Source organism: Adiantum capillus-veneris, chromosome 8, assembly GCF_014529385.1.
Source record: "Adiantum capillus-veneris isolate H3 chromosome 8, ASM1452938v2, whole genome shotgun sequence".
NCBI lineage: Eukaryota > Viridiplantae > Streptophyta > Polypodiopsida > Polypodiales > Pteridaceae > Adiantum > Adiantum capillus-veneris.
The window spans coordinates 107,673,227-107,691,020 of NC_140938.1; the positions used below are offsets into that span (position 1 = coordinate 107,673,227).

General features: G+C 43.0%; 1 protein-coding gene and 1 pseudogene across 1 annotated transcript; one reads left to right on the plus strand and one right to left on the minus strand.

The window, feature by feature from the left end:
- Positions 1 to 1,312: 1,312 nt before the first annotated feature.
- Positions 1,313 to 2,473, minus strand: LOC147452727 (uncharacterized). Its single transcript, XM_086519004.1, has one exon. It carries the CDS (start codon positions 2,444 to 2,446, stop codon positions 1,313 to 1,315), a length of 1,134 nt encoding a protein of 377 aa, XP_086375130.1. The 5' UTR covers positions 2,447 to 2,473.
- A 545-nt stretch (positions 2,474 to 3,018) lies between these two features.
- LOC147452728 (putative polyol transporter 4) lies at positions 3,019 to 4,417 on the plus strand (annotated as a pseudogene).
- The last annotated feature ends 13,377 nt before the right edge of the window (positions 4,418 to 17,794 follow it).

Sequence of the window (17,794 nt, forward strand, 5' to 3'; positions counted from 1 at the left end):
ATCAACATCTTACAGTGTATGGCCCGTTGTCATCGTCAACTACAACATTCCCCCGTGGTTGACTACGAAGAAGGGGCACCTATGGCTAAGCTTGATTGTGCCAGGGCGATATAAAGTGGGGAATATGGATGTGTATCTTCGTCCACTATTGGAAGAGCTACAACAATTGTGGATTGGCATAGAGGTGGTGGATATGAGCCGACACACAGGACGACGGAATGCTTTGATCAGAGGCATTCTAATGTGGACCATGCATGACTATCCCGGGCTAACAGAATGCTCAGGTGATCTATTGACACTCCTCACTCAGACACTGTAAATATTGTTTTTTCCCATAGTTGATCTATTATCATGTGTATACATGCAGGGCTTCAAACAAGCGGATATAGAGCATGTGTCACATGTGGACCTAGACTGAATGCACGTAGGGCACCCTCACTGAAGAAGCAAATCTACGAAGGTCATCAAACATATCTTCCAGAGAATCATGTGTTACGCGACGGCTTTTTGGGAAGAGAGCCACCAAGGATGTCTGCACAAGCATGGTTAGAGCAGAAGGAGATGTGCGATGACGGATTGCCTCCAGGGATGAAGAGACTATCTCTATGGTACGAGTTACCATACTGGCCCCGACTCATGATCAATCACTTGCTTGATCCAATGCACATATTCAAGAATGTGGGTAATCTACTATGGGACCATTTGACCGGCAAGAAAGATACTTTGGGAGGTAAAGAGTTGGAAATTAAGACCATGAAGTTAAAATGAAGATACTTTGCATGGGAGGTAAAGAGTTGGAAATTAAGACCATGAAGTTACGACAAAAAGAATTTCCAAATCGTGACGACTTTTGGTGTCAATCTACCTTTTTTATTTACTACAATGTCTAACTGCCTTTCTATCTCCTAAAACAAGAATTAATTTATTAGATATCCTTTACGATATTACACCCAACACCTAAGGCTATGGTCACGCGAGGCTTAGTTATCTATAAGCCTCGACAAGCCTGACGATGGCAGGTACGACAACTGTTGCGGTGACGGGGAAGTGCAAGTAGTCAGAGAGAGGTTGAGGCGCAACAAGGAGAGAGAAACAAAGGGCACACCGGCCAGCTACTGGCATAGTTTTTCAACTATGCTGAAAATGGAATAGTAAGCTTACTAAGCCGGTGGCCTACTGCAAAAAGTTGCGCAGCGTCAGATTCTGCTGGCCTAGGTTACGGAAAACTAAGCCTCGCGTGACCATAGCCTAAGCAATGTGACTATTTGAGATTACCTACACCTATGGCCTTTGAAGCTAGAACAAAAATGCTTTACAAGAAATACGTGAGCACTTGCTTCTTTCGACTTCCGCCTTCTCCATAAAGCTCGTTCCACTGTTTAAGCTCGGCCATGCTACCTCCTTCCATTGCAAAACTGGAGGATACCAGCTGTTTCGCTTGCTTCAAGTCTTCCATGCTGAGTGGGCGCAGAGTTACTTCTTCTTCTTCACCATCTTCTTCTTTGGGAATTGCTTCGTTATCTGTCGATTCCTCCTCAACAATATTATCTTTGGCTTCTTCTTCCTGCTCTAGGGTTTCCTCCTCGATTGCTGCAATATCATCGTCCCTCGCAGCAGCTTCATTGCACCCTTCTGCTGCATGTGAGGCTATGGTAGATGACGTACAGCTACTCGTAGTAGGAGCTTCTTTCATCTTCGACTGCTCCATCTTGATTAGCTCTCGAATGGGCCGATAGGCTGCAGTCTTGCACAAAATCTTCAAGTCGCTTCCAGAATAGCCATGGGTCATGCCTGCAATCTCAGAGAGGCTGACGTCTTCCGAGATGTTGGGCTCTTTGCAGATAGTGGCTCTGAGGATTTTCTCTCTGCAGGCCTTGTCCGGAAGGTCCACCATGATTCTTCTCTCAAACCTGCGAACGACGGCGTCGTCCAGATCGTAGGGACGATTGGTGGCGGCCAGCACAAGCACTTTCGTCTCTGCCTTAGACAGAAGGCCATCCCAGCAGGTCATGAACTCGTTCTTTATGGATCTCATAGCCTCGTGCTCTCCGGCGCCGCCACCTGCACCTCTCATGGCGGACCTGTGGCCGAGCATGCTGTCGACCTCGTCGATAAAGACGATGGTGGGCGCGACGCGGGCAGCGAGAGAGAAGACGGCGCGCACGAATTTCTCGCCCTCGCCGAACCAGCGACAGGCGATGGTGGACATGGAGAGGTTGATGAAGCTGGCGCCAGTCTCACAGGCGAGGGCCTTGGCGAGCATGGTTTTACCGGTGCCCGGGGGTCCGAACAGGAGGATGCCTTTGCAGGGCTCGACAAGGGAGCCTCTGCGGAAGAGCTTGGGGCGGCGGAGGGGAAGTATGACGAGCTCCTGAAGGGCCTCTTTAACGTGGGCGAGGCCACCGACGTCGGAAAAACGCAGGCCGATGAGCGGCGCGGGAATCATTTCTTCGCGAATGAGCTCTTCGTACTCGTTGTCGAGATCAGGGTGTAAACCTGCGCCCATGCACCCACCATCGCCACCCTGCGGCGGCGGCGGCGGCCTATCGCCGGAGGTCAAATCTTTGAGCCGCAGCTGTAGCACAGCATGAGGGAAATATTCTGTACGACTCTTTGGCCAGCTTCTCTGCCACATCGTGGTCGCAGGTACCCCTATCCCCACCCCCACGGCCAGCAGTACCAGTGGATACAACTTCACCTCTCGCATCATCGCTTCATTCACGCGATCCATGCTTGTGATCTCCAATCAATTTGTGTGCGAGCGTGTTCCTTGCGGGTCCCTTATTAGTTCTTTGAGGATATCGTCGGGCGCTATCCCAGCATTAAACCGATTTCAAATCCTGCTCATTGTTCTTTGAGAAGAAAAATTGCCACATTCGAGGAGGTGATATTTTTGGCCTGCCCAAAAGGGCCAAGGCCATAGTGATGGGTTCGCTCTTTGTTAGTGAAAAATCTCATATATATTTTAAAAAATAAACTAAAGATTGGTGAGTGCACTGTAACATTCAAGAAAAATTCATGAGTGGTAGTGGTGTGCTGTTGAAAAATTTAAAGGATCCAATGTGTATGAGTGGACAGGTGGTGAGCTGGTTGGGGCGGTATCGAGCGTTGCTGGTGTCTTCTGTACTCTTTCTGGAGGACAGCGTCGTCTTGGCCACACCAACCAGCTTTGTTTGGCTCCTGTTGGGGCGTGTAGTAAGAGGCCTCGGTGTGGACTTTTCCATGATGATTGCCCCGTTCTACTCCACCGAGATCTCTCTAGCGCAAGTACGTGCGTTCCTGGTCTCGTGGACAGAGATGTTTGTGAACGTTGGCATCTTGTTGGGAGACGTGGTGGGATTTGCATTCCAGTTCTTGAGCCCGCACTACAAGTGGCAGCTGATGCTGGGGATAGAGGCATTGCAAGCGCTTTTCTTGGGAGGTGCAGTGCTGCTAAAGGTACGTGTTGCCCGAGTCCCCACGTTGGCTGGTGATGAAATGGAGGGAGGAGGCACAAGAGGTGCTGCAAGGCGTGGTGTGTGGAGGAGACGAGCTTGAGAGACAGACGCAACTAGACAAGATCCGAAAAGCGAACAAGGAGGAGTTAGAAGCAGAAGGAATTATTGATGGGGCCGCAGGGTTGCTGATCTGCAAGTGCGAAGAAAATGTAGTGTCGAATAAATGGAGCATCAAGTATTGGGCCAAGACAGCAGCTGTTCAAGGATCCACCTACATCATCTCTTGTCCTCCCCTTTGGCACGCATGTACCTGGTAGCTCTGGCCATAAACTTATTCCAACGAGCGTCGAGGATTGACGCGTTGTGTACTACACACCGGTGGTGTTCAAGCAGGCGGGTCTGCACAGCAAGGTGGGTATGCTGGGTGCCATTGTGGGCATGGGATCAGTGACTAAGCCGGCATTTGTACTTGTGGCCACCTTTCTGTTGGACCGGGTAAGCTCATGTACTGGGCAGTGTGGCTCCTCGACCTCAACTTGGCCAAGGGTGACTCGATGCTTTCGATGGCCACAAAAACAGAAGCACATCACTCCCCTGTGGGCATTGCGATCACCATAGTGGCGGTGTTTGCATATGTTGTCTTCTTCTCCATCGGCTTTGTCTCCATTAGCTACATCCTAACGGCAAAGATATTCCCGTTGCGCCATCGATCCACGGTGGTGGGTGTATCGGTGTTTGTGAACTGTGCAGTAAGCGGGACAATGGCATTGTCATTTCTGAGCATTGCAAAAACAATCACCCCTGCATGAACCTTCCTGCTCTTTGCGGGGATCACAATATTACTCTCCATTGTCTTGTGGTGCCTTGTGCCGGAAACCAAAGGAAAATAGCTGAAGGAAGTCAATCACCTCTTCAGTAGCCTATCAGCTAGTTGCAACAATCCAATTGGCGACCCAGAGTTTAGACTCTACAACTTATAGCTCGCCTTTTTGATGGGCAATGGAACACAAGAAATATTCAACATTCCCACATGGAGCGTGTCCACTTCATTGTGAATATGGCTATATAAGGCACCAAGAGGATTTTGCTTCTCGAACACTTTTCTTTCTGTTAAATGTTACCAACACTGTAAACAATTAACTATTGAGTTGTCAGACGGGTATTGAACTACTGAGGTGTACAAAAGTTGGTGCATCAATCTTTTTTTGAAAAATTAATCATAATCGCAACCTAATAAGATTAGACGAAGCAAAAATTTAGATCAAATAAGGAGCTTGGAGTCTCGAGTCTAGAGACAAAAGACACTCATCACAAAGACATAAGGCACTTATTTCAAGGATCGAGGACTCATCAGTATGCCTAGACAATTTAGAAAAGGCAAATTCTTTGAACTGGCACAGTCCAGACCAAGGATGATTGGACCACATCTCCCAAATCCCAAATCCACTCAAGAGTTGGTTGCCTTTTAGATTTGAGTAGGATAGCATAGGACTCCAACATACGAGCCTTCCGACTCATAACATATGCTTGTTGGCGCTTGAATGATGCTCTATGCATTATGTGCCACATGGAAAGCTGCCACAGACATTGTGATGCTATGGAATATAAAGAAGAAGTCCCCGTATCACATAGGCCGAGGCAGTGATAACTAACTCCGCAAGACAACGCAACTTCCAACTCTCATGTTTGTAGCAAACCTCCAATTGCAGGGGCAACTATGAATCATAGAAAGAGCAGCAGATGGAGATCAGTAAGCATGAAGGAATATCGCCTAGAATCAGTGCTATCAAATGTCATGCTCATAGGGCAGAGGCCTTGAAGCTGGTAGGACAATAGTGATGTGGGTTGGAAGGAGGTGGATTAAGCGTGGGAGAAGAGGGGGTTCTCTCTCACTTTGTGTCCTTGGCAAAGCGTCTTTGACTCTAGCTCTGCAGCAGTTGCTCTAGGCCATTGGTGCAAGCCCTATCACTACAAGTTTCAGCCCTTTTTCCGTCGATGGAAAAAATGAAATTCTCACTTGCAGGTGAGAAATCAAATTTTTGCACCTGCGCACGTCTAATTTTCATGGTTGCGTCTTGGTTTTTCCATGTAAAAATGTATTTTTTTGTCACTCAAGGGGTTGTCACGGCACTGTGACAACTCCAAAATTGGTGGAAAACTGTGACAACCCCAAAATTGGTGGAAAAGTCAACTTTTTTAATGTGAAAATTCACTATGCGAAAATTTTCCACCTTGTTGGGATTTTCCCACTCTTGGGTGGGACTCAAGTTGAGGAAAGTGATGAATGCCGTAGTGTGGGGGATTATATATATATATATATATATATATATATATATATGTATGTATATATATATGTATGTATATATATATATATATATATGTATGTATGTATATATATATATGTATGTATGTATATATATATATATATATATATATATATATATATATATATATAGAGAGAGAGAGAGAGAGAGAGAGAGAGAGTACGTCCATAAGTGCAACTCAACGTGTGAAAGGGTTCTCTCTCCCCTAGCTTGTCGAAGGGACCCTTAGGGACTTATAATGTGCCTCTCGCTCTCTAGGGTCACTCCTAGGCGTTTCCATTCTCCAAGTCTAAGGGGATTCTCATGAGAGAGAGAGAGAGAGAGAGAGAGAGAGAGAGAGAGAGAGAGAGAGAGAGAGAGAGAGAGAGAGAGAGAGATTCTCATGATATAGGGAATTGTGAATCACGAGGGTCTTTTTGCAATGGCAGTAAGCCGTAGCATCCATGCATAATAGCCGCATAATAGTTGCAACCATGCATAATATGATAAGATCACCACGGCCAAGAGCGTGCAGTACTAAGAACTTTGTACCATCGCTAGTTGATCTCTCTTCCCCCTCCTCCTATGAATCCTTTGCATAGCTTACGATTGAAACTATGTCACCATCGTATTTGAACATGCCTCCGCAAGATTTCAAAGCATCTTTAAGGTATCCCATCCATTTTTATTCAAAAAAAAAGGATCTTGAATCAAATGAGATGCTCGGGCAGAGAATAAATGCATTCAAGGTTTTAATTAGAAGTTTCCTTCAGAGAATAAGTACATACAAAGCTTTAGACTAGAGAAGTGGGGCATTAATTTGAAGAGGAAACGGTAGAAGTCACAGACACATCCGCACCCACAAGTGGACTCACATAATAGGTCCATCTAGCAAAGGCACGTTGAGGGTCTAAATCAACTCCATAATTCTTGCAAATAGCTGCCCTTTTTCGGACCAAAATTATGGTAGAAGTCACAGACACATCCGCACCCACAAGTGGACTCAGCATAATAGGTCCATCTAGCAGAGGCACGTTGAGAGTCTAAATCAACTCCATAATTCTTGCAAATAGCTGCCCTTTTTCGGACCAAAATTATGATCCAAATGGTGCAGATTTGTCAGACTACTTCTACTTCCATTAGTCTGATTAAGTTTTGGAGGGAGTGTTGCCGCAAGTGCGAGAACTGTACAAGCTGTAATTGTGGATCAATATCCTATTTTTTTTGGAACCTCTATTCAAGATCCACTCGAACCAATAGGATGACCAACTAGGGCTACCGGATTCTCATTTGGAATTTTTAATGGTCACAACCATACCCGAGTGGACCAACAATACTAGGAGTTTTTGATATGGCAAGGCCCAACAATAAGCGTCATGAGCTCAAATATGACAAATTTGCAAGTAAATCCGATAAAGATCCAGATTCACATGTACGATCCTTTAAAAAATGGTATGCACTACTAGAGGGTAGTGGTGATATGGTGCATAACTTAGGAAGTGGCATCTGAAACCACCCTAAGCAAGAAAGCTTCAAAGTGGCTTGCGGAATATTTGATTGATTATTTTAAAACCTTTGTTGATATTGTTGTGACATTCCTGAAGAGATTTCATATGGAGAAACGACTCCAAAAATGTTAGAGTGTTTGCATTGTGCAAGCAAAAAAGATCCAATGTGGAGTCTTATACGGTTACATTTTGCATGCTACTTCAGAAAGTGAAAACAGCATGCCAAGCATATGAGATGTTGAATTTTTTTTTTCCAAGGATTGTTGAAGAGTCTCCGAACTACACTAGCTACTCTTGACCTAGAAACGGTATCATTGGAAAGGGTCATGTCGATGGTACAGGTGGTGGAGAGATCTCTCGGTTTACCTCGGTTAAAGAAATCTAAGAACAGTCAGACAATGACTCCAAAACACACACGGACAATGAATCAAAAGAGGATGTGATCTAGATCCAAGGGTAATCTTGGAACAGTAGGTACAACAACAACAACAACTGTATAAGCTAGTGGTGAGAAACCCACTCCAACCACTGAAGGAAAAGTGGGATGCCAAGATGTCTTCTGAAGTGCTAAGGAAAAGTAGGATGCCAAGATGTCTTATGAAGTGCTAGAGGAAGAGCCAACCAAAATCAAAATGGGGTGGGATCCTATGAATGGGGTCTTTCAATCAGATATTTAGAAGGCAATGGTGCGGTTACCTATCGAAATGAAGTTGGGGGATATGCTTCAACTTATATCAACTTTCAAAGAACAATTGATGTTATCCACTCAAGGGAGCAGCAATAAACAAAATTGCGCTTGAGGAGTTGGATCCTCTGGTAGATGTTTGAGCCTCCCAATTACTATGCGGCACCGAGGTAGTAACTTCAAAATTGTACTTGTATGGGAGACATGTAAGAAATATGGATGGTAGGAATTAGAACCAGTTTTGTTTTTTCTTGAGATGGCAGATCAAAGAAGATTATGACCCCAATGAATACTAAGGGGATTTACTTTTGATATCAGGGGATACCTTTTGTGGTATCCTTTATAGTGCTAGATCTCCAAAGGATGAAAGCATGCTCTACCAAATCATGGTATTGGGCTGACCATGGTTGTGACAAGTCAAGGTGAAATAGAATTGGGCAAAGCACGCATTAGTCATACAGACAGGATCAAGAAAGGTTGAGATTCCATATCAACAAGTCAATCATGTTTGTGAGGAGAATCAATCCATTGTGGATGAACCAATAAATATGATGAAAGGGTTTACTGATGAAGAGGAATCCAAATTCCTATAGGCAAATCAGGATTTGACGGCTATTTATATGGTGGATGTGGAAGCAATTTAGAAGTATTATGTGAGAATGTTTTGACCAATCCATGGTGGATAGAAAATGAGCCAAGTTCCAATAGAGATATTCAAGAGCTTGATGTAAGAGGGGAAATCCTCGACCCATAGCTAATGGATGTGAAGGAACTAGTGTAGCAGGAACATGAATTTGAGAAGCAGGAAGTAAATCTTGCGACACGTGATAGATTGAAACCTGCCACCAAGATTTGTGCAGATCCGAACGAATCTTTTTGGTCCGATCTTAAGAAGTTGTTTTCGGAGTTCATGGATGTGTTGGCATGGGATTATTTGGATATGAAGGGTCTTGATCCCAGATTCTACCAACATCGCATCAATTTAAAGAAGGATATGATTCCTACCAAGCAAGCCTAGTATCACATGAATTTGAATTATGCCAAACAAGTAAAAGAGGAATTGGATAGATTGTTAAAAGTTGGATTTATAGTTTTGATTGCAAATCCAGAGTGGGTCTCACCGATTATTGTGGTCCCTAAAAAGAACAAGAAGTTGTGGATCTATGTTGATTACTTGCAAGCTGAATGCAGCTACAATGTTGGATCCCTTCCCCCTCCTATTTTTGGATTCTACTTTGGATGAGGTTACAGATCAACAGATGTACTCTTTTGCAAATGAACATAGTGGCTACAACCTAGTGCAGATGGCAATCATAGATCAACCAAAGATCATGTTCATTATTGCATGAGGAGTGTTTGCTTGTATGGTGATGTGGTTTGGCATGCGGAATGCACCTAGTACCGCTTTTAATGAAGTGCAAGTGTGAATGCACTTTTCTTGCAAAAAGTTGAGGGAACTATAGTTCCAAGCCCAGTTAATGGCTTTAAATTGCAGCACTACCTTGGGATGGTACCTGTAATCATGAGGAAAAGATTGAGGTGACTAGTCCAATCGCATTAATCGTTGTAATAATACTAGCATACAATTAAGAACATGGAATTAAGTCTTGTGTGAAATATTTGAGGCATCATGAGTAGGATTTTGTAATGAATAGGGTAATTGTGACAAGGTATGGCGGTTCATTAATTGTCACACATGTGAACCCAAGAATAGATGCATGGTATGCGGTGTCTAACATGCAAAAGGAATACTATAAGTGCTGCAAATTCATTGGAACCACTTTTACTTAATATTTGCCTCTATGTTTCATGTGCCTACACTCTAGTTAGCTCTGTGCAATTCTCCTTATTGCAAAGCTTCGTGTAGTTCACTACTTTCTTTGTGCAATTTCTTGAGCTCTCTACATACAACTACTGAATGTCACTAGTTGTGGGGTCTACAAGCATGAAGGCTCTCACCCCCATCAATCATTAGATTATGAATGCAATGAAGATCTAGCTCGAGTGGCACAGAGGACTATTGGAGTATACATTGATTGATTGGGCGCAGGTACAGCCCCATCCCCATACCCTTTTGATCTTCCAAGCTCTAGAAATGAAGGACAGTCAGGGCATTGTGCATCTTCATGGTGAGCGCCATCAGATGTCAACACAATCAGTACAAGTGAAATGTTGTCTACCTTCCACATGTGTGACTGCTCCTACAGAGAAGATGACCATGCAGGATATGATTATGGCTTATGGGAACTCAAAACTTGCAGCAAGTTTTGATTGCATGGTTGTCATGATATTTAAGTACGAGAGTGCTTTTGATGGATTTTCACTATAAGAGGTTCTTCAACATAGCGACACTAGTAGTGCAATGCTCAAATGTGGAAAATTCACAACATCACTATGAGCATTGCTATACAACAAGGACTATAGCTAATGGCCAAAGTCTATAATATTTTTCATGCTGCTCATGCCATTATCTCTACTGCTAAGTTGCCTAGGGGTGTCAATTGGGCTGAGGTTCTCATCCGATAGATATTTACTGAAGCAAAAACATTGGTTGATACGATGGATAGAGGGCAAGTAGTTAATACCAAAGTAAACCAAATTTTTTGGCTCCTCTTTCCAGAGCAAGGGTATGAGGGCCATACATTTTTGGGTTTTATCCCTACTGCCACATATGTGTCTTTGCCTTGTATGGATGTGCCAGTGACTTCCATGTTGATTACTTTTGGACGAGTGAGTCTAGCAAACTAGGAACATCAAATTTTGGTGTTGCTTCCGGATCTAGTTCTATTGCGACCACCAATAACCTAGTTGATGTGCTATTAGTATATAAGATGGCAACCGCTTCTACATCTGAAGATGGAGTACATTAGCACCCAGCTAAAACATGGAAGCAGGAGATGCTTGAGAGGAGGATGCAAGCTTTATCAGAAACATGGTCTACAATTATTAGAAGAGGGTAGACTATTGATGCAGGTTGGACTGTGTCCGTACCACTCACTACTCATGTATCCACTTCTTTGGTTATTGTGACAGTGACAACAAGCTCCATGCCAACTATGGGCATTGTGGTTTCTACTCAGTCTGCATCTAAAGGAGTGGCAGGGAAATGAGAACAAGCACAAGCAATGGGAGCATCTCCAATCTTTATAGAGTTACAATAATTGCCATTCGACTCTAGCCAAAAGGTGGATTATCCATGGATGCAGCCCAGTTATCAACTTCAAGCACATCATGGCATTGATTGCTTGCAGTTCATGTATCAAGTGAATAGGCACTAGCAAGAGGAATTCCAACAAATGCAATCATTTGGGCATTACAAAAATCGATTTCTGAGCTCTTAGCTCATAACCAATTGTTAACTAATTGACTTGCTAAAATGGAGAAAAGGATGCATCTGGTTGAGTCACATGCTTTCTCCTCAGAGCAGCACAAGGAACAAGCACAATGCTAAGTTTGCGATGTGACTGAGACAACCACCATTGTTAAGGAGAGGCGGGTGGAATTTGCGAGAGAAATGTAGCAAAGGAGTTGGTGCGGCATCGAGAAGATTACTAATTGAAGATGGCATATCAGAAGGCCGTCTCTAACCTATTGCCATTAATGAAAGATGAGTGGTGTCACTTTTGAAAGAAGATATCCAAGTTCACTGGATAGGGGAGATGAGGAAGTGGTAGTCTATACTCAAGTCTTTCTCTGAGGTCCCAACTGCCCGCATCAGAGGGTCATCCGGGTCTCGATTGAAGATTATACCACAATTTGCCAACAAACTATTTGTGAGATCCCAACCCACCAATACCAAAATTGGGATGGGGTCCTTGACACGTCTCTAGGCCTATTAAAAGTCAGAGTCTTTAAGTAAGAAGGGTCCTGGGAATAGACCTTTACCATTGACAATGTCTAGGGTCTATGGCCCTAGAAGAAGACCCAGTCCTGTCTAATAGCAAAAACGGGACAACATCTTAAAAATCCAAAAGTGTTTCAGTCCTATAACTTTCACAATTTGGGTTAAGGTATTCTCAACCAACACTTTTTTTCCCCTAACAGATGTGAGGGCAAGCCGCTGGTGAACTCCTCTTCCAATTGCAAAAGTTTTCTTAACGTTTTTAGTGCACGCGGATGGATAGTTATCTGACTAATCAGGTCCACCCATCCTTGATAGACAACCTTAGTCAATCCCCACAACACCCCACACTCACACGTGATTCTTTTGTTTTTTATTTACTATCACATTGTTTTAACATTTAAAATAATATTTTTTGTTAACTTTTCGTCACATTGATTCCTTCAATTAAGTATTAAAGATAGCATTGAAAAGCATTCTTTTAGCAAACAGACATCTTTAAACTTAAGACATGGTACTATCAATCGAAAACATTGACCATAATAACCAGTACTCTTCTTATCTCAAGACCACCTCAAGGGTGAAAAAACGGCACCCATTCCTTATTCATAATCTAGGGTGAAAACCCATCACCCAAAGTTCGAGGTGCCCATACACCAAACCAATTGCACATACAACTAGGTAGCTCCCCTAGGATAAAAAACGGTATCCTAACTTATGTAGAAACATCAAGACATGACACAGAGTAAAAGTTCATCGTTCATGGGGGTAATTGACTTATCCATGGCTAGAAAGCCATCATTATTTATCAAAATATACCAAAGAGTCGGAGGTGTCTTGAGACAAGCTATCTTAAGGATGATCAATCATATCTTTCCTAATTCAACCAGTCTTAACCCAAAAAATTCTTTCCTAATTTACAAACAAATGCACGTTGGTTTCTTGGAAGATGCCTTCCGTTTTTAGCTAGTTTCTACTTTTCCTAATTCCTTACACCCTCTTTTACGTATGCAATGTTAATACTTAAAGAAGAACTCGAATTATTTATCTTACATTATATTGAAGGACCACCTGAGACTAGTCGGGCATTTGCTGCAGTGTTGGGTCCTAAATGCTTTCATCAGTAGGCCTAATACTAGGCCCGACCTCGTCATCGTGCGACAGTCTAGCCCTCTTGGGAATACTGTCCTCATCATCAAATTGAGGGTTTTCTCGTGTCCTTTTTGGTGCCATGACTTCCATACTTTATAAAAAAGGACATCTAATTATTAGGTAGATCATCCAAAAACTTGACTTTACCTTTGTATCCAATCTAATTCCTCTTTTTACCCCAACTAAGGTTAATTTTGTAATTCCATATAATGGTAATTTCTTCCTAATTAGGGTTAATAATTAAGTAGATTATTAATCTTTAATAAGACTAAGTAATTAGATAATAAATACAATATAATAGAGTGTTTAATAGTAGATAATAATATAATCGACTTTTAATATATTAATTAAAAATAGATCTAAATTACTAATTAACTGAGATTAATTACCTCGCTTAATCACTTAGATTTTCTCTCTTAGTGATTTTTGTGAAGTGTCTCTCTTGCACAAGAGATTTCTAGCCAGGACTCAAGTCTGAGTGAAAATAAGAATCCTAGGGTCCTATTTATAGCTTTTTCTGGCACTCACAAGCTCTCACAGGCTGAAAATGGCATTTGCTTGCAATTCAAGCAACCCCCAGGCTCAAGATGGTGCTACCTACTTCTAAATGTGTCAGTGGGATGAGCACCTACCCAACTTGGTTGGTCAATTTTACTATTTTTGGATAAATTTTATGTTTTTTTGTAAATATCTGGTAAATATCTAATAAATATATAGCAGATTAAGGTAAAGTCTTTAGCTTTAATGATTACTAAAAACCATTCAATTATTTTTTCAAATTAAAGTGGCAGTAAAACTTCCAAAGAGGATAGCGGTATCAGTTTTTACCCGAATTTAGTTCTGAGAGTTCCTAGCTATAGGTTTGTTGTGCTTAAGATTTTAAATATACCAATTTTAACTGCTTTCAAGATAGTGTTTATGTGTTTGTACACCAATTCTTTCTCCTAAAGCTTTGAGTTCATTTCCTTGCAGCTAGAAAGGTGGAAACCTTACACTAATTTTTCAAACCCTGTGTCTGATGCAGACTCTAATAACCGGTTGCAAAATGTGGAGGTTGCCCTTTAGAGCGACGGAGACGGATCTGAACAACCTGAAGACTTAATTGTTGTTGAGCAAGGAGGAGGAGGAGCAGTTGCGGGAGTGGCCATGCAAAAATGGGGTTAAAAAGTATAAAACCCTCTTCTAATGCACTGTATTTTTCTTAAACCAATGTGAAAATTCCCTCAGCTTGTTCAACCCTGCGGCTCATCCATGGTGGACAAAGCATATACATTGCTAAGGCGGCATTATCCAAACTACTAGGCTTTTGTGCACTTATGGCCTTATGTAAATCCAACCCACCTCCCCCTTGTATTCCACCTGTTGATTCCTCTATTGGAGACCAAATTTCTTGTAATGTGAGATCAAGCCCTCCGTGTGTGCCAAATGTTAGGCTAGAACAACCTACGTTGAGAGCATGAAAAGGTGTATGTGTTGATCATAATAATTGGTGTAACTCTTTGTACCGGTATGTCAAAGGGAGGTCTATAAGTCAGGTGTGTCCTACGTATGTAGCAAGCACTTCTTATCTACCTGTATGATGAATGCAAGTACTATTTTGAATCTTCTATACAATGATTCTTGGTCTTTTGTACCTTATTTGTGTGTAATGAAGTAAGTCCCATGTATTCTGCTTTTGATATTGCACATGGGTAGCAGTTACACGACCACCTTTGGGAATGGTTCATGGTCAATCAAGAAGGGAAATTTTGTGATTCTTAGAGTTCAGAAGCATGGAACACTTCATTCTATGTTTGTTTGCTGTGTAGAAGCGGATTCTATATCCATAGTCGAGTTTCCATCTATTGAGTTGCACCATAGCTGGCTAGGCCATATGAGCCAACTTACACTACAAGAGGTTGTGTGCTCTTGTGACGCTGTTAGCGACGGAAATACACTGGGTTTTAATAACCCCCGGCATCGCTAATAGCGTCGCTACGAGAGCGTCGCTATATGCGTCGCTATATGCGTCACTATATGCATCGCTATATAGAGACGCTCATAGCGACGTTTACACAGAGGTCTATAGCGACGCTACAGAGCCATAAATAGCGACGGTTATAGCGATGCCCGAGAGAAAAAAAAATTTGGTGACAGGGCATTGAATGCCCTGCTACCCATCAACCATATTGTACTTGATTCACTTTTTAAAAAAAGTGCAAGGGTAGATAATAGACCCAAAATAGTCACCCACAAGACGCATTGTTTGCAAAATTGACAATTGTACACATCATAGGCAAAATGAATTGATTGGCAAATGTAATAATGACAATTGTACAACATCATAGGCATAAAGAATTGATTGGCAAAATGAACTACGGTGACAAATGTAATAATATACATGGTTCAAAAAGACGTATAAAATCCGTCTCATGATACATAAGCTATGAGAAACCCTAAACTAATGCTATCTAACTACGGCTAAACTGACGTCGTCTAGTCAGACGTCTCATCGCGTCCAAGCGGCGTATCTATCAGATTCTGCAAAAAAAGACAATAAGACAGCTTTAAGTAAGTATAAACATATAACGACATTTATAAAACAATACAAAAAACAGAAAAGAGTAAACCCTAATACTAACCATGCCGCCGCGAGAACTGAGAATGTCCATCAGGGCGTTTAAGCCCTTCCTGCCTGCGTACTCACGCTCGTACGGTGTGGGATCACGTCCTGTCATCGACCACTGTCAAAACATACAAAGAATTCATTATGTTAGAATTAAAAAACTCATAAACCCTAAACTATCGAACATAAAGAGCAATGCGAAAACACTTACAAAATTGGCCTCAAATGATGCCCATCCACCGCTCCCCAAGTGGTGCGAGCTCCCTGTCTCTACTCGCGCTCTGGCTGCATCCTTTTGTTGCTTCCACTTGTCGGGATTCTCGCGCGCTGCTTTCTTCGCATTCTTCCAATCTTCTTTGGCCAGCCAATCTGGCCTATTCCACCCATTCTTGATTGCTTTTTGCACTTCGGAACGCTTGTGTTTGCAGTATTCGCACATTCAAATCTTCATCACGTCTTCATTGAAGCGCCGATCCCGTGTTGGAACGGGAAACTCATCATGAAGTATGCTGATGACTCTGTTTTTTAAATCACTTGGTACTTCACTCCATTTGTTTAGTATGTAGTGTCTAAACAGCTGAGAGCAAAGACCACGCATGCGCGAGATCACCTTCTTGCCGTCATCATCCATGATGATGCCGCCGCTGAAGTCGACGGAGTAAGGCAAGCCCTTTGGCCGGTGACGCGTGAACCTGGGTGTCCCGGCAGGGGCCTCTAGCGGCGTGTCGATGGGGGTACGGACGTCAGGTGTCTCCACTGGCGTCTGGGCCCCGAAGCGAGGAGTGTCGAGTGGGGTGGCCCCTGGCGGAGTAGGTAGAGGTGTGTAGCTGCTAGGAACAATCAGCTGTGCAAAACCTGGCGTAGATGGCGATGCTGTGGCTGGTGTGGGGACGGGCAAAGAAGGAGAGGGTAAAGAGCCTCGTCGAACACGAGGCGGTGTGGAGGCATCGGTGGAGGAATCCCCACAACAACCGCCACCGCCACCACTAGAGCGCCGGTGTCTAGACGAGTGTGAAGCTCGTCTCGTCGACGCCGAAGCTTCGGAGCGCGCCGAATGCTCTGAAATAGAGGGAGATGCCGATGGAGTAGGAACGCGCGATGATGCGCCAGAGCGATGACGCTCCACGTACCACTGTCTCTACTGCGGTGACAAAGAAGAAAGAAACTCCTCATCATCCATACCTGCATTAAACACACGAATATTTAAACTTAATATTGAATGAATAGAGTAGACAATGATGCAAAGACCATTAAATACAATGACGTAATGACACATATAAATACAATGACGCAATGAATTGAGTGATAGAAGAGGCAAGTCGAAAACTCAGAATTTTCAATCAAAAGATGTGAGCGCCATGGAAGGTACTTAGAGAGCCAGAGCTTTTACAACCCTGAGCAAAATTGTTCAAATACAATATTTGTGGCTTTAAGAGATCTCTCTCTCATCCTCGCATAACTCAGCATAACTTCCTATATCTATATAGAGCTCTCCGTTTAAACACATATCCTCTGTTTCATTTTGTAGCTCCTCTGCATGCACCCCATATAGAGTAGTAGCATCTTGATGCTCGTCTGGCACCACCGCAGCGGCTTCTGATTGAGCATCTTCTCTGATCTCCTCCATTGATGCCGTTGTGATTGGCACATGGTAGCCTTCATACGTCCTTGCACTACGAGGGGCTACCTCTATGACGTACCACCAGTTTGATGTAGACTTTGTAGCATGAAATATTACCTGCCAGAGCCACATAACTTACATGAGAGCTTTCAAGCACATAACTTGTAAAAGGGGGATGTTAACTATTTACATACTTACTTGTTCACAATGCTCTAGTAGTACGAAAGTGTCTCTTAGGTCAGTCCATTTCTTAGTAGAATCCACCTCAAGAAAACCAGACTCTCCTCTACGCACAGTAGCGTTGCGACCCTCCATGATTATCTTGAACCATTGCACGTCGAACAAGTCGACAAAAAATCCTCTGTAATCGATCCTCAAAATCTCTTGCAGCGTGCCGAAGTAAGTGAGTTCCGCCATCACAGGATCTGCATCAGAGGAACGTCGTCGACTAGACTGTTCAAATTTTGCCATGATTCCACAATCTTGAGTAAAACGCTTTTTTTCGATTCGTTCCACCGTAAAATGTCGACCTTTACACCATGCTGATGTGTATGACTTATACTACAACGAACAAAGATTATGAGTGGGCGTTCAAACGTTTAGAAATAAAGTCACTAGCATGTCGTACATTGCAAACTTACC